Raw genomic sequence first — 25,244 nt, 5'->3', positions numbered from 1 at the left:
CAAATATATCTTCAGGCAAGGTGGTGAAGGCCTCAGGACCCATTCTCAGGTTTCACCCCTCTCCTCCCTGATGAATAGTGGCAGCAGAGAAAGCCTTGTTCTCCTCCTGGAGGGTAAACCCTGCCTATGTGCAGTACTTCCAAGTGTGTTCTGCCTTTCACAGCCTCAAGGAAATACCAGATATGCATTCCTGAGCTCTCCTTCCTGCTCCCCACCCCCCCAAGTAACCCTTGTACCCAGGTGGTTTTTTTTTTACGTGATATTTAATTTACTGTTTGACCAAAAGACAAGCTTAAATTCAAAGTAAATGTTAAACACTTGCAAAAAATTATGTATAACCGAAGTTAGGGAGCAAGCTCCCTGCTGACGTAGCTTTGCTAAGGATTGATCTAAATGTTATTGCTACAGGTGGGAAATTCTGGAGGTGTCTTCTCGAGAGTGGCAGCAACAAAAGCCCTGTGAGAACCCACTGAGAAGCACCCGATGCTCCCAACTCACCAGGGTCAGTCTGGAAACGTAACTCACACTGGAGAAAATCTAAATTATTTCATGTATGGTGGAGGAACTGTATTTGCTTCGCTCAAGATTTATTTATTATTTTACTGTGTAACTACAGTGTAGAGAAAAGGGGGCAAATAGCAAGCAAGATACGTTGAAAAGGTAATGTCTTTTTGACATAGAAAGTCAGGTGGTTGAAATCAAGAGGTGATTTGTAGTTGTCAGCATTCATGACCTCAGAAATGTTTATTTTTTGATTGATCAATATGCATTCTAAAATGCACTTATTTGTCAAACTAGCATGCCAGAAGAAGCATGTGATATCACACGCCTTTATAAAAGAGAAACCCACCACGTTCACCTTTACTTTGTCCCCATCATGAGGGGCTTGATTTTAGCCCTGGTTTTAACCCTTGTGGGTAAGTAACTAACTTATTTAATTTGGATGAATTTAAAATTATATATTAATGAAAAGGTTCCAGAATCTAAATATAGCTCACTGGCAAACTGTTATAGAAAAAAATATTTTATGATTTTATTTTGGTGTTGTTGTTTAGGGGGAAAAAAGGCTTTTGGATGGTTCTGAAATAGAAGTTAATTAGAAAGGGTTATGCTATACGAACAAGATGAGACATAGCCTTTTGTACTGAAATACATTACATTTTGTGGTAGGTTTTCTTTTCCTTTGTCATTTCATTGCTCTTTTTTTTCCTTCTCTTTCAGGGAGCCAGCATCTTAATTACCGTAAGTAATTTTCCTATCAGCTAATATAATTATAATGAGTGAAATTAAAAATAGAACCTGAAAAGTATATCAATGTTTAATATAGTTTCACAGCAGTTAATTTTGTTCAGGTGCATTGCAAAAATGAACAAATTGGTGGGGTTTTTTTTTTTGTTCCATATATTCTAATACAGGTGCTTTAATATGTTCTGTACAGCCTCTACAACATTTCATGGGAACCATTTCTTTGCAGAACCCGATTTCAGTGAGAACAAGGTTTATACATTTGATTATGAAAGCACGCTTCTCAGTGGACTTCCAGAGAAAGGACTTGCAAGAGCTGGAATAAGAATAAAAAGTAAAGTGGAAATTAGTGGTATTGGGCCAAAACTTTGTCTTATTAGGGTAAGAAAATGCATTCAATTTGAAAGGTAAAATTCTCGTCATACTTGACTTCTTTTTTAAACTTTTGGGAAGTAATTAAGTTTCCTCGTGTGTTGTGCTTACTCAGGGAGAATGGAACTGATACTGTTATTTTTTATGCAGTGCCCTAAATTCCATTTGCACTTTGCCAGGTAATTCTCAGCTCAAGCCAACCTTGGGCTTGCAGGATTTCTTCTACTTTGCGGCCAGGGAGACAATGGAATGTAATTTGAAATGCACAATAATTTATTACCCGATCAATCCAATTGTTCCAAAATGTACAACCTAGGATTATTTAATCAACTGATTTCATAACCAGCAGACAAAAGGCTATAAAACATGTGACAGTAGTTGGATGTGATTCAATATTTAGCATAATTAATGTCATCTGGTAGCTTATTTTACTGAAGGGTCCCAAGTGACACTCTTTGTCATCCTCAACTGTATATTTTCACTGCATGCTGAGTAATTACCAAGAGTTTTGATTATGTGAAAAACACTTTTGCCTTTAACAGAAGCCTACACATGCTTATAATGAGTGTATAGAAATGCACACTTCAACTTCTTTACACAAACTCCCCTCAGTCTTCTGTACGTGGGGAAGAAAAATGATCTTTTTAAGAGATTTAATTTGGCAAATTGAAAACTGCAGATTAAAAAGGGCTGGTGACTGTCTGATAAATGCTTTTAAATGCTGCAGCCTTCCAGCCTGAATTACCCTTCTGTTACTAGGTACTGTAAGTCTAGGTACTATAATACCAGGTATTAGAAGTCCATATTACAATAGATCTAGATGGGAAACATTGCTTTTCCATGACCTCTGCAAGGGGTTGGATTTTTTTTTTTAACTAACAAACAAACAAACAAGGAAATAAGAGCCACACGTGTGCAGTGGTGAGTAGAAAGCCTCCCTGGCAGAAAGGAGGCAGAAGCAGTCTTGTCCTCACCCCACATCCTCCCCCCTTCCTGCTGAAAAAGCTCTTGGTGTGCCAGGGTGAGTCTTATCCAAAAATGGACTCCTGTTCCCTAAAGCCTCCCAGCACAATTTCACTGGCCCCAGTGTATTTGTGAAAAGTTTCGGTGTCAGAAATAAATACAGAAATAATTTTCAAGGCAAGAAAAAAGAAGGGGGGAAAAAAATATATTTTGGGGGCAAGTTTTAAGCTAAAGGTAATTGTGCATTTATTCCCTTCTGCTGTGGGACAAGTTTATTTTGCTGCTGTTATATTTAAATTAGACAGTTTGGAGGGATGGTTCAGGGAATTAAACTTTCATCTGTAGCCTACTAGTTCACATTCAGCCCAAACAGAAAGCTGTGTTCCCCGGGCAGTCTCCAGCTGACAATTTTTTTCATCGCAAACCTGCGAGTAAGAATTGCCAGCTGTGTTCAAAACCTGAGCAGACAGCCTAAGTCCTGACTGGGCCCTGAGGGCTGGGGAAAAAAACTACCTCTCCCTGACCCTGCAGAGCACTCCCAAACATGCCAGGAGCATGTCCAAGAGGCAGCACGAGGGATTTGCTGCGGAGCTGCCTCCCCTGTAAGCTTCAGTTGCCGGGCTTGGCAGTGATCTCCACCAACAATAACAAAAAAAAATAAATATGAAAGGGCGGTCTCCGGCGATCTGCCACGTGAGGATTCGGTTTGTGTGGCTTTTTGAGGAATTAATCCGAGCCTTGCATCATATTCCCTGCCTGAGGTGTCAGAGAAAAGTCTCTTTAAATTGTCAAAATATATAGAAGGGAAGGGTCCTCGGAGAAACTAAGCTAAACATGCCCGTTCCCGTGGGGTAGGAATTATTCAAGTTAAGCGTAGTTTAGCACAACTTTCTGCTCGCTTGGATGTGCCCCAGGTTGAGGCTGGAGCGTGAAGTGCAGAGCACGGTCGGAGCCAGTGCCTGAGCATTCGGTTCTCCGGCACAACACGTAGGGAATGACAATTTCTGTAATCTGCTGTCCACTGCTCTGGCTAATTCTGACTATCTGGCTGGCCCAGCAGCCGTGCTGTTATTTGTTTCAGGCTGCTGCCTGCGCTCTGTGACCCCAGCGAGGGAAATGACAGAGTTCACGACAGGAGTTAATGGTGCTTCATGCAACATTAACTCTCTCCTGCAATTTCCTGCAGATCTTCCCTGCTACTTTTGGGGTAGCAACCTGCTTCATGTGGCTCTTCTCTGGCTCATTTCTTCGTACAAGTCGAACTTCGGCAATATGGATTGTCCACGAAACAGAACAGAAGTATCACAGTCATTTGCACTGCTCTCTTTCTCTTTTTTGTGTGTGGAAACATGTGTGTCTGCTAGTCCTGCTAAATGACAGCTTCTAAGTTTTCCCTTTGAAGAGGCTTTGCATGACTTAAAAGTGTACATTGTCTGTGAGTAAAGCTCTAGATGCTCACGTGTGCCGAAAAAAGAGATTAACGAGGAATTCATTTCCCCCGTTGTTGTAGATTCACTCCATCGAAGCAGGGGAGTACAATGGTGTCTGGCCCTCGAGCTCCTTCTCCCGCTCACTCAAGCTGACCCAGGTGCTGACTGGGCAGCTCAGCAACCCCATCAAGTTTGAGTACAGCAATGGCCACGTTGGGAACGTCTTGGCTCCCGAGTCCGTCTCGGATGACGGTCTGAACATCTACAGGGGGGTTCTGAACGTGCTGGAGCTGAGCATAAAGAAGATGCAGCATTCCTACAGTTTACAGGAGGTGAGAATTTTGGTCTGGCTGTTGGGGTGGCTTTGTAAATAAATAAGCCTTCTCTTCAGAGTCTTCTACCGCATTTTCTGAACTCATCCTTGACATAAACTCCACTGATAAGAAAGACCTGAGCTCAGGAAATCATGATTAAGTTGTTCTTATGGGACAACTTCTGATGGAGATATACTTAAACAGGACAACAGAGGGGCAGATTTTTAGTCTGGTTGGTGAGAGTCTTTCAGAAAATGCATTTGCAGTATTAAATCCTTGGAAAACATGACTTGTTATTTGGGGAAAGTAAACTCCTGTGAAAGCTGAAGCCTACATAAAATGAAAATACTGCATTAAAACAAGCTTAAACATACAGCTTAATAGTAAAGCAAAAATAACAGTAATTTGACTTTTTTCACCAATCTTATACGCTTTAATCTCTTCTAGCTCCTCTTTTAGGAGGAAAACAGTGTATATGTCATGGCATTACTGTAATAGCTTTGACAGTTGCAGTTGATGCTCTGCTGGAATTTCCACTGTTTTTCAGGTTTTAATATATTAGTCAAGGTAAATCATCTGATATTGCTATTCACCACAGAAATTGCAATGTGTTTAGTTTTTGTGAAACCATATTTACATTGATTAGAATACATTCGATTCAGAGATCAGCAAAAAAACCTTGAAATTATTATACTTTCATGTTATTTTTATTGAAAACGTAGACCAGAGTAACTTTAATTTTCTTAAAATTTATTTTTATGTAAGTAGAGTTGTTTCTGGGAGAGGAACTACGTGATTTAATAGTTTCACAGCGTTTGCTTTACATAAAAATCCGTGTGGTGGAGTTGCATATTCACTATTTTCCCAAATCTCGTTTCACATCTTAATTCTTTCTAATTCAGTTAGCAGCATGTCCAACTCTCTCTGCTAGGCAGTAGATGTGACTTCACCTCCTAGAATTATTTCCAAGTTTCCTCTGCTTCTCTCAGATGTAGCAAATGATTAATGAGCTTTGGCATCCTTGCTTGACGATCTCAAGTCGCCCTGTAAAGGAAGATAAGCGTTATTATTAGTTCCAAAATCTGAGCTGCAGAGAGGTTTAAAGGGCTAACCTGGGCAAGTCTCCTGCCCATCCTGGGGGTGCAGGGTAAGGGTATCTGAGCTGCACAGAGCCAGAAAGTCCACACAGACTGGAGTCTAATTCTGACCTTCCTGGGCAGGACGTTCCTATTTATAGTCTGGATGTCTCTACCACACCCTGCAGTCTGCAGAGGAGCCCCCACACCTGTTTATTTGCAGAGCACAAGTCCTTCAGAAAGCTTGGGCAATTCTTATTTCTAGCCCTTCCCACAGCCACGGTGTCTCCAGGAATTGTGTTAAGCTGAAGATGAAGTGGGGATGTCTTGCCTCCTAATCACCCCATGACTATTTTGCTGTTCTGACATAGCCCAGAGCTGCTCTCTGCACTGGCTATGCTATAAATAACAATGAAAAACAAAATCAGGAAAATAACTCTTCCTCCTAAAATGCAATCAAATCTTTTTCCTCTCCAAAACTCTCACTGACTGAGGAGATTTAAGAGCTCTTATGAATGTAGATGCTCAAAATATTATTGAAGAGCTCAGCTAAAACTGCAAACTCAAGAAAACCCACAATCAAAACTCTGTTATTCTGAAATCCTTTTTAATTATTGCTGTTCATATTGTGACAGATCATCTGATATTGCAAGGCTTGTTCCATAGGCATTTATAAGCTGTCTATAAAAGCAAGTTTTATGGGCAGAAGTCATCTCCAACCTTGAAATACTTTGCTGTTGAAATTTCATTCTGACTGATCAAATTATTTTGACATTTTTGTTAATATTCCTCAAATCATATTTCATAATCAACAGCTCTAATTGAAAATTGCTACTCCCCTTTCCCAAGGCTCCAAGTGAAACTTTGGGAATTTTAGTTCTCTCGTTGCAACTCTGAGTTGGCTCCGTGGAAACCTGTACATGTAAAAAAGAGATGAAAGCAATGATCATCACAGTTTTGCTTCTGGAGAGTATAATGAAAAAAAAAAAAAAAATAAAGAGTTCATTTCCATTGGTAATTTTGAAAACACGGAATTAAATGGGAAATTCCATGTGGTGACTTCAAGCTTTGCATAGAAACTTCTTTGTTCCTCTTCTCGTTTCTGCCAGGCTGGGATTGGAGGCATTTGCAACACAACATATGCCATCCAGGAAAACAAGAGGGCAAACCTAGTCTATGTGAGCAAATCCAAGGACCTGAACAGCTGCGAAGAGAAAGTTCAAATTGTCACGGGTTCAGCAAACACTCACCCGTGCCAGGCCTGCCAGAAGGTAAATTAGAGTGGTGTTATATATGTGTGTTTCATATTCTTGTGTTCAGCACCATTTGGTATCCATGCTACCTGTTGCTTTGAAGCCCTAAAAAATGAGGGAAGAGTCAGGTCTGCTGCGTCCAGTTGCCAGAATTTTCTTTCTGTGTGAAAATCGGCCCACAGAGAAGCAGAGGGCTGTGCTGCAGACTGTCCTGCAGGCACACTTCAACCAGCTCCAACTAGCTGGCTTGGAAACCATTAATTATCAGCATGAGCTAATTCACCTGCTCCGGTGAGTAAAAAACCAGCCACGATGTCAACTTTCTGCTATTCAAGACAGGTATTGCTGCATTTTATCACAGTCCTCTCTCTGAAATGAGAACCTGTGTGGTTTATGCAGCTGCTCTCCTCGCCAAATGTGTCTCCTCCTCAAGGGAATGACCAATTACTTCTATTTGGGAAAAAAAAGGGGAAAAAACCAGCTAACAGTCCTTAGCAGTAAAAGTAATGGAGGCAGGCAGAGCATGCCTGACCTATCCCGTGGAAGGGAGTGCCCAGAATTCACATCAGCTGCTCCTGTGGCCAACGAACAAAACAGCCCTGGAAAATCAGTGGGTGATGTCATAGCTCCCAGTCACAGAATTCAGGAGTTCAATGACTTTTTGTTTTCTTTGTTCCTTTGCTTTTTTTTGATATTTTAAAGAGAAACAAGAATTCCCGGGCAACTGCTACTTACAATTACAAAATTAAGTACACCCGCAGTGAGGCCTTAATTACACAAGCTGATGTTGAGGAAATCCACCAGTTTGCACCCTTCAACGAGATAACAGGAGGAAATGCCATAGTACAAGCAAGGTACTGTACATATGCCTTTAATTCAGCAACTAACTCAGCAACTCGCTAATCTGGTCAAATTCCATAAGCGAAATAAATCCTTTACTTCCACAGCCTATTGTTTGCCAGTATTTAATTACAAAAAATCCCAAACAGTCCATAAAAACAGCCTTCACTGTTAGCTGTAAATCTGAAACATGCACATCACTATCCAAATTTTGTTAGCTAAACTTGGCAGGGTTTGACTATTTTATTTCTCAGGGATATTTGATTTATGTCATAAAAGCCAAAACAAATGCAATTCCATCTGAAAAATCGTGGACTAATATATTTGAAGTAAAATACTTTGAAAGGCAGTTTGCTCATAGAAATAGAGTTCCCTGGAAAATAATAACGCAGTAAGAGACCCTTGGAGACCAGTTCACAAGAAACCTAGATAGGACTTTGGATTCCTAAATACAGCAGGCTGCTTGCAAATCTCCCATCAAAACAGTTTCTAGATAGGAAATTGAGTTTTATTGCAGAACAATTGGGCACGAGGCATGTAAAACGCATTTGCTTTTCCACAACAAGTTTTGCATGTTTGTTTCTTAAACAAGTTTGGGGCAAAACAAAAATATGGCTGTGTAAGAAATTATCCCCCTGCTCATTATTAGCTCTAGCACACAAACTCCCGGAGTTTGAAAGTGATTTCATCTACCAAAATCATCTATTGAAAATAGTGTTAGTTCTCTAGATAATTATGGACTCTCTATACAGGAGTGTTCTACTGAAGGGAGAGGCTTTTTGCACAAAGGTCACTGTGCAGAAATTATACCTCAATCCCACTCCTCAGCTGCTGTAATCTTGCATTGCTGCATTAGCTTCTGCAAGAATCTGTTGGTATAATATACAGTTTTGGAAACTGCAGCATCAGAAAACTCATGTCAATAATTCACCAATTAACTTCATTTGTAGAATGAACATGTTCAATTTGGCTTACCAGAAAAAAAAAAAAAAAACTAAGCAGAACAGTAAAGGTAAAAGTGTTTTTACTATCCTATGCAATCAAGGTGTAGATAGACACAACTGCAGTGCTTTTATCAAATTATAGGTTGCTATGAGTCAGCATCAGTCTTGAGACAATGGATTTATGGTGCTTTACACTCTCCTTCTGCAGAGATTGTCTTCTGCAAAGATGTTCTTTCTCAGCCCTCAGAAGGGTAGTGCCTTTACCTTTCCCATTTTCTCTGGATTTTTAGCATTGTCCAGCAGAAGGAGACAAATGTAAGATAGATGGGAAGATGTGGATGTCTCAGTCTTCAGATGTTATTTCTACAATACAGTCTTTGTTAAAAAAAAAAAAGAAAATCCATCAAGGACTTAAAACACCCAGAGCTGAGTTTCCTGACCTGTTCAGCATAAGACTCTTGCAGCACCTTTCAAAGCCAAGAGAGGTTTTACTGTTGTTTCACCTTTTTAATCCTATCTTCAGTATTCATTTGCTCTTCTCTTCAGAGTATAACATTCTCCCATCTGTTCTAGGCAGATATATCTCTTCCCAAAACAAGGAAGATGGAGATATAATAGATTCACCATGATCTGGAAGGGGGAATTAAATCTGTCCAAGTGTGCCTGATTTTCTGATTTCTGACCCAAAACCCCTTTCAATAATGTTGTATAAAATTTCAAGAGAGAACAAATCTCTGCTGATTCTGCAGCGGTTTCTATTCACATTCCAGCAGCTTGTCTGCAAAGCAGTTACACCCTATTTCTGCAGCAGTTCTCTGCAATCCACATATGGAAGGAGTGAATAGAAATGCTCCAGAAGATCATAGAGATTTCAAAATAAACACGCCAATTTTCCACGGAGACTTTGAGGGACTGAGCAGCACGGTAATACTGCTTTTGAAAGGTTTTCAGTTGTTCATACAAATGCCTAACTTTATTATGGTGTCCTAAATGGCCCATTTTAAGCATAATTGGTAGGATAGCTTGCATCTAACTGAAAATGTAGCAAAGATAGCAAATGTTTGCAAAGACAGCCTCTCACTGGAACTATTCTTAATAACAAAGGGTGAAGGTTGGTTGCTTCTTGAAAAGTTTCCAAAAGCTTCAGTACTGTTCCAAAGACTAATCCTGAGTTTATCTGGCCCTTTTTGTTTCGTAAATCCAATTTGAAAGTTCCTAAGAACCCTTTTTTGCAGTCCCCAGGACATTCAGCTTACCAGACAAAATGAGGAGGGCAAGTAAAAAATTTTGATTCCTTTTGAAGCTTCCAGGAGACACGGGCACGTAACAACTTTTATAAACTTCTTAAAAGGTTTAAATTAAATGATAACTAATGAACAAGTCTCCCATCTGTGTTTTCCTATAATCCTTAATTTACTCCCTAAGACACAACACAACACACAGTTCCTGTGATCATCAGGCTGCAGCTTCTCACCTCCTTCTTCTTCCTTAAATTCTCAAGCCAGGTTATTCCCAGTGGAAGGCAAAGGCTGGCTCTGCTCTGAGCCCTGCTGTGCAAGTGCACACCTTCTCAGAGTTACAGTTCTGAGCATCATGTCCAAATGCATCTGTTTGTAAATGTCTTTTCCCCTCAATAACAAAACCCTTCTGAATCAACTGTAGCTGCATTGTAATGCAGGGAGGCAGAATTACTGAGGGTTTTTTTCCGTTTGAACTCTGCATCCTGTGATGTTTTCTTCCTGGGGCTCTCCATTCCAGCCAGAAACTTACTTTGACTGATGTGCAGAAGCAGAGGGCAGAGGTCCCACCGAGAGAATATCAGAATCGTGGGTCACTTCGGTATGAGTTTGGCAGTGAATTGCTTCAGCTTCCTGTCCACTTATTCCGAATAAAAGATGTGGAAAGCCAGGTAAAGTCTGGGCACCGGACAGACTCTTTGTTGGACACTGGAACCTATGCATGTCAAACACAACACGTGTGAGCTTCCTGCATTTTCATCTTCCTGCAGATAGAGGAAAGCCTGCAGGACCTAGTGGAGACCAGCTCTGACCAGCTTCCCAGTGGTGCTCCAGCAAAAGCCCTCAAGCTCCTGCACCTCTTTCGCGCAGCGAACGAGGAGAACTACGAGTCGGTGTGGAAGCAGTTCTCCAGCCGGCCGGCGTACAGGTACGAGCAACAAAAGGTGGCATTTCTTCTAGCTGGTAAACCCTGTGGGAGACCCTTGCGTTCAGATGTGGGCAGATGTGGGAAATGCCCCCGGCCTTTGCCGTTGCAGGCGCTACGTTTTGGACGTCGTCCCCGCGGTGGGCACGCACCGCGCGCTCCGCTTCCTGCGGCGCAGGATGGAGAGGCAGGAACTCACCAGCTGGGAGGCGGCCCAGACACTGCTTGTGGCTCTTCACTCCAGCGCACCAGCCTGGGACACGATGGAGGAAGCAACAGTAGGGTCCTCTAAACGCTCTCAAATCGCTCTCGGTGGATTCTGGAATCTGCTGTATTAATTCCTTCGACAATATATTAAAGGGTTTGAAAATATAAAGGTTTTATGTCCTCTAGCGAGGCTGGAGGGACTTTGTTTCCTGACTGTCTTAAGGGGAGGAGAATGCAAATCAAAAGGGCAAAAATGAGCCCGCAATGAAACAGGAAAGAAAGGGTAAAATACCCCTCAGGGACAAAGGTTATTGCTGCAAACAGTGGTTTCTAGTCTTCCTTTTTCCAAAGGTACTTCATAGTTACATCGCATTAGATCTCAACTGACTGTCTACAAAGACAAGGGAGCAAGAAATAGATATTTTTTATTTCCAGGTATTCATCCTGATTGACCTGGAAGGATAGGTATGAATTTGAGATCTATCCAAATCAAGAGAATTATGCCAATGTGAAGATCATGTAGGAGAAAGTCTAATTATTTTTATGATTTTTTTTTTTTATCTGCAGGGTTTAATTCTAGCCTCAGATGCAAGAACTTATCTCTCACAACCCTAAGTAGAGACAACAAACCTCAGAATGGAGGTTTGCTCTCAGTGAAAGCCTGTGCAGAGATGCTCTGCTTCCCACACAAGCAAGCAGTGGGCTGATGCCTCCTGACAGCTCTTATGTTTATACAGAATATTTCTGCCTACTGAGGTCCATTCACAAGGAATCTCGCTTGTTGTACCTAGAGCTGGGGCGGTCATAAAACCTGAGGGATGTTTCTAGGACAATGTGTGTTTTTCCATGCCATAACTGGGCGATATCCTCCCTTTGGGTTATAGCCCATGCCCAATTTAAATCTGAAACACTATCAAAGCAACAGATCTGCCTTCCAGATGTTGTTTGGAATTACTTTACAGCCGCGTTGTCGAGTCCACTACTATCCCCTGATTAACTGAAAATCCCCCAACATAAAAACATCAAAAACCTGGTTTTGCCTCACACTGGGCAGAAACACTATTTTTAATTTTGTTTCTTTTCACTAATGGTTAGTAACGAGGCACTGCTTTCTCCCCAGCTCATCGTGAAGAAACACTGCCCACGCTCGAGCACCGTGCTCGGCAAGGTTTGCCACCTCAGCTACGCGTCCCTGTGCCACAAACAGTGCTCCTCAGCAGACTCCTGCTCCGAGTGTCTCCAGGTAATCCCATTGTTACTTATCATTTGAAAGGAAAATTAAGCCCCTTCGTTATTCAGAAGGCTGTGTTTCACTTCGGTACAGAGTTTCCTTTGGGGAAAGGAACCCCGGTTGGTTAAATGCAGGGTTTTTGTCTTTAGATTAGCACACGAAAGAGAGGGAGAGGAAGGAGCACATAATTCAGAACACTTTGTATCTGAGTATCTCCGAGTGCTTTATTGCCAATTATGAATGAAGTCCCATGGCATTGCTCAAAAACACTTTAAATTTAGGTACTTATCTATACTTATAAATCAACTAAGTGACACAAAAGCCCAGGTTTTTCCTGAGCTCATGTATCCCATCCATTTCTGAGCCAGAAGCAGAGCCCAGTCATCCACATAGGCTATAAGCTCTTCATGAGAGTAATACCCTCCCTGTCCTGCCCTGCTTTTAATCAGCAGGCCCCAAAACAATTCCAGTAGCCATTAAATAGCATTTCCCAGCTCTACAAATGCATGTCATGGTTTACAGAGGCCAAGCCCTCATCCAGTAACAGAGATGGAAAGAGAGATGGGTGTGTTCACTCTTTGGTGCTGGTTGGTTCAGCATCCCCAGTACGAGCAGGGTATTCCAAACATACACTGTGTGCTTGACATGATTGCTTTTCCTGTAGCACCACAGGCATGGCCAACGTTCCTGAACACGCCTCATGTGCTACAATTGCCAGCAGTGCTCTTGAGCTAATTAAATCTGAGAATCCCTGTGCCGGAGAGTGAAAATTCCTCCCCAAAGCAAACGACTGTGTAGGCTTATTCAGTGCATTTCAAATGCCCATTCATTTAATTAGTGATATCAGTAAGCTGTTCCTGCACCATCAAGGGATCTCAAATGTGTTACTTTAAACTACAGTTACTGTACTGAAATTATTCTCTAACATCTCTGCTCCTTTTTTAGAGCCATTTGTTAGTGTAGAAAACAGGTATCTAATAGGATTTAGTTCTTTTCTCTTCTTCATCCTTCAGACAACTGCTTCTAATCTTGACACGCTAATGCAAGTGTGATCCCGTTGCTTAGAACAAAAGGCTGTAAAATGACCTGATTTTTTGGCAATGATCTCATTTGCCACCTACTAATCCACCCTAAAAAGAGGCTGGTTAAGGGCAAGACCACCAGCCATATCTTCAGGAATCTTATTTAAGGGTCTAAAGGTTTAACTGTATCTGTATTTTTGCACCTGTCTTCAACCAGCAGATAGAGATTCAGACAGCCTTATTTCAAGGTTCCCAGCTCACCCTGAAAGCAGTGGGAACTGGCTCCCAGCCATTATTTTTGCCTTTAAAAATCTTACTCGATAACTTTGAGGTACAGTGATGAAGAAGCTGTTTCGTTGCAGCCTTCTTGGCTGTGCTTGTTCTATGAATAAAATGTTCTATTCATGAGGACAAAAAAAAAAAAAAAAGAATTCGAAAATATTTAAAATAAACGAATTGAACAAACTGAAATTATGAAAGTCAAACCACGGAATAGGCTGGGGGATGGAATAAGAGATAAGGGCTGGAATTGAACTCAACAGAACTTGTTTTCTTTTTTTTTTTTTTTTCAGCTTCTTCACGGTTTTGCAGGAGAGGCACTGAGCAAGTCCAGCACGGAAGAGATTTCCCTGGCTTTGAAAGCCCTCGGCAATGCAGGACATCCAGCCAGCATCAAGCACATCAAGAAGTTTTTGCCAGGATATGCAGCTGGTGCCTCAGATTTGCCACTCAAGGTCCACGCAACTGCGGTGATGGCCCTGAAAAACATAGGCCTGAAAGACCCAAAAACGGTAAGGAAACAAGGCTGCCCCCTTTGCACTTGCAAGGCTGCTAATAGATCGTGGGTGATGAGGGGAAAACAGATCTTTTTTTCAAAAACAGCACAATTTATTTCTTTTAAGTACTTAGCCATTCCTTAGTTGGCGTGTCTTATTCCTCTTGACATTAACCCCCATTATTTCAGACTGCAGCAAAAATCCCATTAAAAGGATACATTCATTGTTGTCGAAGCCAAATCAGTATTTCCATTGCAAAACATTTGGTTTCCAAGGACATTAGACATAAAACTAAATCATTGACCCAAATGTTCTTAGTACTACTTCCCCTTTGGTGTGTGAGGGAACCACAAAACAAGGTTTTCAGGGAATCAACATTTAATACCGAGTGTCACATCTAATCGTAATTCAAGACCAGGCCTTATTGTAAATAGATACTAGAGGTTTGCATCCTAATTACAAATTTACAGACATTGTGTGGGCTTAAGTCATAAACAGAGCATTTACTAAATGTGACTTTTGTCCCTGACTGAGATAATTATTAGATCTCACATACAATGGCTACACCAGCATGCTCTCATCCACCACAGATATCACTTTACAATCATTTTCACCTTAGAGCAATTTGCCTCTAAAAGGAAACCTTTTCAAGGTTTTCAAGATTTTTTTTTTCCCCAATGTTGAAATTTTTTGGTTTATATATGTCAATTCTTAATATAAAAAGTAAAATAAAAGCTTTCATTAACTATTCACCTACTAATCTGTATCAGCTTTTCCATTATACTCGTTTTTTGCATGTGACTCCCAGTTTGAGTGCAGGTATTGATTCGTAGACAATAGTGTGCCAGGGTAGGCTTTTAAGCAAAAGAATAAAGAAACAATTTACTAGAGTGCAGGAGCTGGATGGGGAAAAGCAGGGGGAGAGAATAGCAAGGGTAGGAGTTAGGGTATTTGCTGGGGAAGAAAAAAAAACAAAAACAAAACCAAAAAACTATTTGGTGTTTGAAAATAACACTGTGTCTCTGATTGCTCTTTGGCCTGGCTTTCCACATGTGACCCAGACCACTCTTTAGTTCCATTTTCTATGCATTTTCTTTGGAGAAATTTGATCTGGGGTGAGTTACTGATTATGACCACTTTTTTCATTGTTCAAAAAAAACCTTTAATGCCTGGTTTGCAGCTAGGTACTCACCCATATTTGCATTAAACAGACTTAACTCATGGCCTTTTTTATTGTTTAATTTGAAAAGGCAGTTGCACTTGGGAGGACTCTACCGCATCTTTGTCACCTCTTTTACTTTGGCCTTTGATATTCAACATATTCAGATTAATAAAACCCTTCAAATTTTAGGTTTCCTGGATCACTCTTCACTCCAGGGCACAGATGTGCACTCTGCCAGGCAGGACAGGGCTCTGCAGAGGGGTTGCCAGAACAGTGGCACTCCATCCACACCCATTTCAAACTTATGGCTTTGGTGCCACTCATGGAACCTGCAAAGGTTCCAGTACAAAACTGGTACTGAATATTGCTGAGGTCAAACATACTGGTCACAAGTAGTACTGTGGAAATTACATTTTTTGCATAAAATTTTGGTTTAAGCTGCCTACATGGCATAGAGATTTCTGGTAATAAATTCTGGTTATTTATTTCATTTCTGTTCTATTATTCAGCAGAAAGGGCCCCAGAAGATCAAACTGTTAGAAATAAATCATAGCTTTGTGAGTAGGGATAAGTGATCACTGATATCACTTCTCAGGTATGTAATGGATTACTGAAATCTCCTTTACATAGGGTGGGATAGTTCAAGAAAGGGATGATAGACCTGATGTAGAAGTTACCCAGTGAAGTTCCTTGGCTTGAATTGTCCAGGAAATCAGACTAGATTATCATAATGCCCCTTCCAACCCTCAGACTATGAAACCAGAAAAAGTGTTGCCATAACAATTAAATAATCCAAATTTTTACCGTGCCGGGGTGAGCAGATCATTCACTGCTGTTGAACGGTCGTTAGCAAACCATTCAAACATACAGTAGAACTGAATACACCTTTTTCTTTTCTTTTTTTTCCAGGTCCAGGCTATTACCCTTGAGCTTTTCCTGAATCACAAGATTCACCCTCGAGTCCGAATGTTGGCTGCGGTGGTTCTGCTGGAAACCAAGCCCGGCCTCCCCACAGTGATGACATTAGCTGATGCTGTGCTGAAGGAACCTAGCCTGCAAGTGGCAAGTTTCATCTACTCTCACCTGAGGGCCCTGGGTAGAAGCACGGCTCCAGATCTCCAAGTGATGTAAGGAAAATCTGGACCCCTTTCCTGGCGGAGAAACTCGTTGCGAACTGATTGGCGTGTTAACGTGCTCGCCGAACTTTTTCTGCAGGGCTTCTGCCTGCAGGATGGCTGTCAGGGCGTTGAGTCCCAAATTCGACAGGTCTGGATACCAGTTCAGCAAGGTTTTCCGCTTCAGTATCTTTAAAGGTAAGATTTTGTAGAAAATCATGTACTGGGGAACGTGTGGGGGGAAAAAAAAAAAAAAAAATTGTACAGTACAAGAACCCAATTTTCCTAGCCAGCTGATAGCTGCACATTGTTCCTCTGTATTCTCCTATGTTTAGCAGGGGAAAAAAAAAAATATCAGAGTGTCAGGCTCTCCATTTGGAGAGTGTTTAGGTCCCTGTGTGTTTTGCATTGTACAATGCCAGCATGAAATTACCAGAGGGCTTGTGGGGCTCTAACCCTCTGTTTTCATTACTCAGGGAGGCACAAGCTCCTGTAGCAAATGCCATAGTCTCAGTGGTGCTTAACAATTTCGTGCCATTGTTCGGCACCAAACAAACAGAAGGGACCTAAATTACTGCTGAAGTGGATTAATTTCTGCTGGTGTTGAACACCTACAACTCTTGCTGAATTCTAATGTGGTGCTAAGTACTCTTCACCCCGACAGTTGTGACACTCTGAGAACATTCACATGTGACAATTCATTGCACCCACAAGCAGCTACCTCAGGCTCATTGTCCAAAGGTTTTTCTTGCATCTTCCTACCAGGATTCTTTGCAGGAATGAGCAGATCCATGCACAGGGTCTGGAGAGTGACCAGGGGTCACATCAAAGGGAGTAGCACATAAAAATGCAGTCAAAGCAGGGAGGACCAGATTTAGAAGACAGGTCTTGATGGGCCAAATTGTAGCTGTTGCTATTTCCCACGTATGTTATTTTTCTCAGTAGTTTTTTTTAAGCAACTCGCCTGTGTAAATGACCATGGCAGCCTCATGATTGGGCTTATGTAGCTGGCAGACCAGGGAGATTATATCTCCAAATACAGTCTCCTTATACATCAGGCTTTTTATCCATCAGGAGCTGGATGGGTTTTGCACTTTTGTTATTCACGAGTACATGACAATATTTTTTTCAAAGCAATCAATGTCAGACTCTGAAACACCTGAAATTCTCAGTCTGAGTGTACAAGTAATTCTGCCTTCTTTCTGGATGTGGTTTGAAGGGCTTTTGCAGATCTTATAAGTGTCCTGTCCCAGTTTCGTGGGTTTTACACGACCATTTAATCTGCTCTAGAACAGAAATAAATATAATACATACAGCAACAATCACAGTAATGTACTGTACACTGCTTGCTGCCTCAGTGATGCAGACAGAGCTGTGCCCAAAGATATACAGTCACTAATACATGTGAAAGCATGTGAACTTTTGTACTATTTAAAATGCATTTAGGGATAGAAACATTTTTCTGTGAATAGGTAGATACGTATTTCTTATTTTAGGCACTCGTTTTGCCTTCCTGTCTTTGCTTTTAAAATTAAGCTGTTTGAATTTTCACACGGTGAGAAAGAAGGGTGCAGTGTGCACGAGGGATGCTGGCAAGGGGACTATGTGAAATGGAATCTTTTATTCTGGCTGTAGCCTGGAAATGCAGCACATCAGGGAACTGCTGTTCCTTCCTGGTGAAGAACACTGTCAGAAATTTGGTTACAATCTAAACCTCTCATCCTTGAAGAATAAAGAACAAGATCCTTTTCTCGCACACGCCAGTCTTAGAGTTGGATAACTCAGCTAAATTAAGTCAATCTCTTACTACACGGGCATGGGAAGAGGATCCATCCTCCAGCTTTCTGATTTGATTTGTCACCAGCAGGCACAGGTGCAGTGTGTTTCAGTGAGTCCATCCTGGAGGAGTTACCATAGTGACGGCTCTAATGCAGCACCTTATTTCCTTGATAGAAACAAAACTCTGCCCTCAGCATCGCAGATCTTTGTGGGGCTGGATGTTGAATTTTTAATGGCAGGCAATAATGTCAGCTGAGTCTCTCTCTAATCTCGAATCTGTCACACATGGCCACCACAAATGGTGCTTCATGCTCTACACACTGCTCCTGAAATCCTAGGGGTGACTGGCACAGGTTCTGCTCACTGTGAGGACTGAGAGAATCTGACTCTCAGATTCACAGAATTAATATGTGTACTAATGTTAACAGCTACCAAAGACTGCTCTCTCTGATCACTAGTTTTTCTTTCCCTCATCTCTGGGGCAAGGTATTTAGTCAGACCTATGCAGGTGTCGTCACGCCCTCACAGTAAAGTGGCAAGTATTTTCTGAGAGCATTAGCACTATGTAAAGCCTGAGGTATGGAAAATATTCCTGCTCTCTCCAAGTTAATGAATTCTATATAATCATTCAATCAATTAGAAGCAACACTTCTTATTAAGTATCAGGAAGTACCATAGAGTTTTTAACTAGTAGTTTTCATAGGTTAGAGCATGAAAAAGAGCTTATCAAATTCACTAAAAGTACTGTGCTTCATTTTTAGTGTCCAGTCCATAAAACACCTAGGATTGCTCTGGCTAAAGATCATTCAGATAAAAACTAACCTTCGCATTTCCAGTATGGCATCACTTTGCTTTTTATTTTCTAGAGGATCAGCATTCAAATGTGAGCTTTTGTCTCCTTACTGTCTGCTGAAGGTTCTCCACTTATTTCTCTGACCACAATGTGGTGGCAATAAATACCTGTGTTTTGACTGCAGGAGCTGTTACTGAACCTCACACGTTGTAGGTAAACAGTGTCCAGAACTTTAAATGGCACAGAAATTCCATGCAGCAAAACAGCAAAGGCAGTGGAGTAAAATTCCAGTTTGTACATACTTGCCAGTCCTCCAAATGGTGTAGGAAGAGGAGAGGAGGGCTGGAAGAAAGGAAGCACGACAAGGACACCTACATATCCTGCCAGCCTTATTCTTTTTGAAACCCAGGGAAACTTTAAAAAGCCTTGGGATTACTTTAACTCATAAAACAGGACAGGGTATAACTGTGCAGAGATCATGAATGTGTTCTGCACTGATTATTTGTATCTAAAAACATTATAGATGATAAATCTAAATAGAGAAAATAAATAGAAACCAATTATGCTTGCTCAAAGTTCACTCAATAGTTAACAATAACTTCACAATTGGTGCATTCCATGTAAGGATCACAGCATTTGGAAAGAGATGTATTAAATTGCCTCTGAGTCATTTGAGAGACAAATCTACAGCTCACCATCTGTCCTTATAGGGCATCTGTATCACTTTCCCTAAACTATTAACAAAGGATGGCAAATCTGTTTTCATTGCTGATCCCCTTTGTCAAGGTGCCCTAAATAATGTCTCACAAAAGCATTTCATAAGCTGATGCTACAGAATCCGACTGGATGCAAAGGATACGGGCAGGAGCATTTTCCAAACTCAGGCAAGTGGGCCCACAGGAATCCCTTGAGGTTCAACAAGACCAAGTGCCAGGTGCTGCACCAGGATCGGGGCAACCCCCGGTCTGAGGGACACACAGATCAAGAGCAGCTCTGCCAGAAAGGACTCGGGAGTGCTGGTTGATGAGAGCCTGGACATGAGCTGGCAACGTGTGCTGGCAGCCCAGAAAGCCAACTGCAGCTTGGACTGCATCACAAGCAGCGTGGCCAGCAGGTCAAGGGAGGTGATTCTGCTCCTCTGCTCTGCTCTTGTGAGACCTCACCTTGAGTGCTGCATCCAGCTCTGGTGTCTCCAGCACAGGAACAGCATCAGCCTGCTGGAGTGAGTCCAGAGGAGAACCACTGAGATGATTAGATGGATGGAGCACCTCTCCTTTGAGGAAAGGCTGAGAGAACTGGGATTGTTCAGCCTGGAGAAGGCTTTGGGGCAACTTAATTGTGGCCTTCCAGTACCTGAAGGAAGACTACAAGAGAGCTGGAGAGGGACTTTACACAAAGGCATGGACTGATAGGACAAGGGGGAATGGCTTCAAACTGACAGAGAGTGGGTTTGTATTGGATATAGGATGAAATTCTTTACTGTGAGGGTGATGAGACACTGGCACAGATTGCCCAGAGAAGCTGTGGATTCCCCATCCCTGGAAGTGCTGAAGGCCAGGTTGGATGGGGCTTTGAACAAACTGGTCTAGTGGAAGGTGTCCCTGCCCGTGGCAGGGTGGTTGGAACCAGATGATCCTTGAGCTCCCTTTCAACCCAAACCATTCTATGATTCTACAATATAGCAGAAACAACTGGGAAAAAAGCACAACCCCCATGCAGTGATCAGGGGGCTTGTAACTTTGCCCATTGTTAGTTTAAAAAATGCAAAATATTCTGTTTCTAACTGTTTCATTACATCGGTTTTATAGCTGGGTTTTCTGGCCTTGCTCTAGCAGCTGAATTATGAAATTAGTAAATACACACAATCTGCACACTGTGACTTAAAAACTAACTGTGCTGTGTCTGTTTCTCTTCAGAGTTCCTTATGAGTGGGCTGGCAGCTAAATATTTGGTATTGAATAATGCAGGCAGCTTAATTCCAACCATGGTGATGTCCCAGCTGCGGACACATTTCCTCGGAAGAGTGGCTGATCCCTTGGAGGTAATTGGGTCTGCCCACAGTTTGCCCTCTCACCCCTTCTCACAACCACCATCCAATTGGCATTTACACTTCACTTCTTCCCACAGGTGGGAATAACAGTTGAAGGACTGCAGGAGATGTTTGCTAAAGGTTACTCTCCTGACAGGGACTGGGAGAAGGACTATGACTTCAGGAAAATCCTGAAAACGGTAAATTCTGGGGGAAAAGAGAACCCCTGAGACATCACTTCCTCAAATGCTATGAAGAATTAGACTTTTTCCATCTTCTCATGCAGCTTTCTGACTGGAAGGCATTCTCCAGTGACAAACCTTTTGCATCAGGCTACCTGAAGATGTTTGGCCAGGAGCTGTTCTTCGGTGGACTTGATAAAAACGCCATCCAAAATGCACTGCAGGTATGGTTTTGAAAACATCACCTCCCAAGAACCAAGAGCTCTAAAACACTGCTTCTCTTACACATTCTCTCCCTTTTTCTAACTTTTTAATTCAAGGTTGGGTGTTGTTTTTTTTTTATTTCTTCAGTATTAATCAAGGTAATTAAGGTCAAGCTCTGATCAGGGGTAGTTACAATCACTGCTGGCAGAATTTCCCCTGAGGCACGGTTAACGACACAGATCATGATATTCAAGTTCTGCTTATTTAGATATGTTGAACTCTGTGATTTCAGGCATGGTATGGATCTGATGAAAAAAACCCTTCCCTAAGGAGGATTATCAGTAGCCTTCAAAGTGGTGTAGGGAGGCAGTGGACCAAGGCCCTCCTGTCCTCCGAGATCCGCCGCATCGTGCCCACCTGCACGGGGTTGCCAACAGAGACCAGCTTCTATTACTCTTCCATCACAAAAGCGTCGGGAAATGGTAACATATCTCATTACTTGAGCAGTGCAAACGTGCTTGCCAGGATTGGAGGGCGCTTTTAACACTTTCTTTGCTTCCTCTGTAACAGTTCAAGCGCAGATTGCACCTTCCCCGAAATCTGATTTCAGACTGACTGAGTTGCTAAACGCCAACATCAGGCTGAGATCCAAAATGAGCCTGAGGTAAATATTTAGTATAGAATAAAAGAATAATATTTTCAAGTGTCAGAGGCCATAAAAATGCACCAGCTGTTTGCTGCCTGAACTGAATTCTCCTTTTCAGCATGGCCAAGGAGCTGACCTTTTTCATGGGAATCAACACACGCACCGTCCAGGCAGGGCTGGAAGCACGAGCCAAGGTGAATGCTCATGTCCCTGTGAATGTCGTTGCCGCTGTCAATATGAAGGAAAAAAACATCAAAATTGAAGTTCCACCATGTAAAGATGAGACTGACATCATTAGTGTAAGGTAAGACACAGCACTTGGCGTATTTCTACGTGGCTAAGCACGGTCTTCTATGTAAACCGGAATATTTCCTTAGGGATCTTGGGTCTGATTTACAGCTTGGATAGCTGGTGATGATTGGTGTAGTTTATGTTTGTTTTAAATGAAGAGGCAAGCACCAAAGCTTTGCTTGCAAATAGGTGTTGCTGCTGGTAGTCTTCACCTGAAAATCCTCCTTAGGAGTGTATCTCAATTTTTGAAATCCATAAGCTATTTGAAACTTAAATGACATAAAATTTCTGTTTCGATACACATGTTTGAACTGGGGACACTAGGTGAGATATAAGTCAGCTGAATCCTATCAGTTAGAACAGATAACCCACCTAGATTTGCATTTCATGCCTTGAAGCATAGAAGACTTGGTGTTTCTTGTGTTTTTACCTTGTTTCCCTGCGGCTGCCATTTGGTTTTCTTACCTGTTAGGTCTACTTGATTTATTATCAGTGTATGCAATTACAATACACTCTGGAAAACTGTTGTAGCCAGATGCCAAACAAATGAAAACAGATGGAAATACAAGCACAAAGAGAGAGAGGAAACAGAAAGAGTATGTCCAAGGAATCAAAGCAGTAGACCAAACTTAGGAAACCTTCACACACACACTCACATGAAAAAACCTGAGAAAGACAAGCTGAGAATTCATCACAAAGGAAAAACCATCACTGACAAGAGAAGTCAGCTATTATACAATCCGTTGAAGTGCTAACAAGTTTCTGCTCCAACAAAAGAGCTCAGTTGCTCGATCCAGCTGCAATTAGCATCCATGGCTGCTGGCCCAGAGATGCTCTGCAGGTCTCCTCAGTTTAGCCCCCAGTTGGGCTAATCATTATTCTCCCTTGCCCTCCAACAGTCACAGACCATTTGACGTGGATTTGACATCACATCCTCCTCCCTGAGATAGCTCCTCCACTCCATCAAGTGTGATTGTAATGAGGTTCTCCATGCAAAGCAGGGAGGGTCTCAGCATCTCATAGAGCAAAAGTGAGCTGAGTGGTTTGTTTGGTTCAGCTTCTTGTGGAGACCAGGATAGTCTGCTCCCAAGGTCATGATGGAAGCAGGCTCCCACTCTCAATAGCTCTCACTGTTAGAGAGGGTGAGGAGGATATTAATGAACTCACTGAGGATGCTGAACTGAAATGAGAATATTGAACACTGACTGATACAGAGTTTAGAGCCTCAAGCAGAGCTAAAAATATTAGCAGAAGGATCTGCAAAGCAAAACAAAAAATTCTTTCCTCCTTTGACTTCAAGGCAAATCAAATGAGACACAAAGTAGGGTTAAATGCTTTGCCAGAAAGCAGAAAGCAAAATCAGTATCAGAAACATGGGATTGGAGCAGAGGAGCCCATGAATTCCAGACCCTGCAGCACTGCTATTTGTAAAGTGGTCACCTGGAAATAGCTCTATAATGCCAAGTACATGAGAAAGCTAATACTCACCAGCTAACTTTTAGCACCATCAATTTCTCTCCAAAAAGCGCTCCTGTTCACTGTTACAAAACAAATGGTCAGTGGAAACCACACAGAGCAATGAAACAGCAGCGAGTGCAAGTAAAGGTGAAGCAATAACTAGAGAATATAACACTGAACCACATCACTGAGGAGGTCAAAGACCAAGCAAAGTAAAATCTTAAAGGTATGAAGAGAAACAAGAGCGTGGTAGAGAGAGAAAGGATATATATAGAGAGAGATATAGGTACATAGAATGAGTCAAAAAATTCAGTTCAACACAGTCTTTCTCTTCCCTTTGCACAGATCCATTAAATCACTAAGTAAAGAACCAACTGAAGTCAATATTTTAGGGATATTGTGACACCTTCCTTTGTTAGCTTTCAGTCCCCCATCTAAAGAAATAGTTCTGGAAAACTATTGATCTTTCATTTGTTTGTCAGCTCTGTTCCAAATATTGTTGTGTTGGGCACTGTCTGGATGGTCAGCAGGTTACAGTACCATGTCATTAAAACTAGGCAAGATGTGATATTATCTTCCCCTCCATCTCACATGCAGACACAGGAAGAGACCAGCATTATATTCGTTTATATCCTACACACCACACAGGTGTCACAGCAGGGGGATTTATATAAACTTTCAGGAGCCTAAGAGAAATTCAGGTAAGCAATCCCAGACTCTAAAGAAAAAAAAAAAAAAGTAATGAAAACTTTGGTCATGGAGAGATTGCATTCCCAAGACAAATCAGCACATTATGGACTCGACTCTCTCTCTATAGCAAAAATCAGAGCAAAATAATTAATCATACTATGGGGAGAATATATAACATGTGTTTCAATTCAATCTTATCAAAGTTAAATTTAATTAAAAATAATGGTTATTTTTAAGGCTCTTTTAACATAATTATTTAGCATACTACAGATGGCTACTTCAACATACTTTTAAACAAAATTTACAAGAAGAAGTAAAAATCAAACAAATTTCAGGGGAAATTAGAGCCCTGTGATTAAAGTAGAAATATGGAGAGCTGCCAGAGAATGCACGTTGCTAATATATCACATATTCATAATAACAGGCTACTGAAGTATGTACACAATCTTGAATAGAGCCTGTATCATACGGCTTTTTTTGCTTCTTTTAAGTGTAGGATGAGCAGAAATTGCTTCAAGCAGAAATGGGCATCTTATTTATGAGATAAATTAGGAAATTACGCCGTTTTGTCCAACATGCTGCACCACTTGGAGCAGAAGAGCCAGCGTGCGTGGTGTGTTTGGGAGCAGAAGAGGGAAACAGCTGGCACTCCAAGTCTCTGCTTTTGTGACACTTTTGCTCCAAGGTCAGAAGGAAGATGTGTAGGAAAGGCAGATATTTTTGTCTCACCAGAGCAGAAGGAGAGCTGAAGCTCTGGCTGGGTGGTTGCCTCCCGCTTCTCATTTATTTAGATGTGACGTCACGCTGGGCTTCAAAACCTGAGAAAATTTTTAGGTTGTTGGTTGGTTTTTTTTTTTTTTTTGTTCTAAAGAGCCATTAAGCTCTTCTGTTAGGGATGTATGCAAGGCCACACTCTCTGAAACATCAGTGGGCCCAACACAGCTGAACTGCCTGTCCCTTCCCCCCGCAGCGAGTTTGGCTCATATTATAGCACAGCTTCATCTCTCATCCAAAAAAAAAAAAATACACTAATACATATTGGAAAATCTCCTCTTTATT

At 41.6% G+C, this 25,244-nt stretch overlaps 1 protein-coding gene across 1 annotated transcript in view; it reads left to right on the top strand.

The window, feature by feature from the left end:
- Window positions 1-877: 877 nt before the first annotated feature.
- Window positions 878-25,244, top strand: part of LOC114066454 (vitellogenin-1-like) — a 42,986-nt gene continuing 18,619 nt past the window's right edge. The window contains exons 1-19 of the mRNA XM_027901151.1: window positions 878-917; window positions 1,222-1,242; window positions 1,475-1,626; window positions 4,091-4,342; window positions 6,510-6,671; window positions 7,356-7,507; window positions 10,196-10,346; window positions 10,446-10,603; window positions 10,713-10,878; window positions 11,928-12,050; window positions 13,633-13,851; window positions 15,908-16,125; window positions 16,214-16,311; window positions 20,602-20,726; window positions 20,813-20,914; window positions 21,001-21,120; window positions 21,393-21,582; window positions 21,671-21,764; window positions 21,865-22,050. Coding sequence (XP_027756952.1) covers window positions 878-917; window positions 1,222-1,242; window positions 1,475-1,626; window positions 4,091-4,342; window positions 6,510-6,671; window positions 7,356-7,507; window positions 10,196-10,346; window positions 10,446-10,603; window positions 10,713-10,878; window positions 11,928-12,050; window positions 13,633-13,851; window positions 15,908-16,125; window positions 16,214-16,311; window positions 20,602-20,726; window positions 20,813-20,914; window positions 21,001-21,120; window positions 21,393-21,582; window positions 21,671-21,764; window positions 21,865-22,050 — 2,729 coding nt within the window. The remainder of the gene's footprint in view (window positions 918-1,221; window positions 1,243-1,474; window positions 1,627-4,090; window positions 4,343-6,509; window positions 6,672-7,355; window positions 7,508-10,195; window positions 10,347-10,445; window positions 10,604-10,712; window positions 10,879-11,927; window positions 12,051-13,632; window positions 13,852-15,907; window positions 16,126-16,213; window positions 16,312-20,601; window positions 20,727-20,812; window positions 20,915-21,000; window positions 21,121-21,392; window positions 21,583-21,670; window positions 21,765-21,864; window positions 22,051-25,244) is intronic.

This window comes from Empidonax traillii, unplaced genomic scaffold, assembly GCF_003031625.1.
Source record: "Empidonax traillii isolate 1590-97213 ecotype Southwest subspecies unplaced genomic scaffold, ASM303162v1 scaffold764:size1210623, whole genome shotgun sequence".
In the NCBI taxonomy this organism is placed as follows: Eukaryota; Metazoa; Chordata; class Aves; order Passeriformes; family Tyrannidae; genus Empidonax; species Empidonax traillii.
This window is presented reverse-complemented; position numbering and strand designations above follow the sequence as displayed.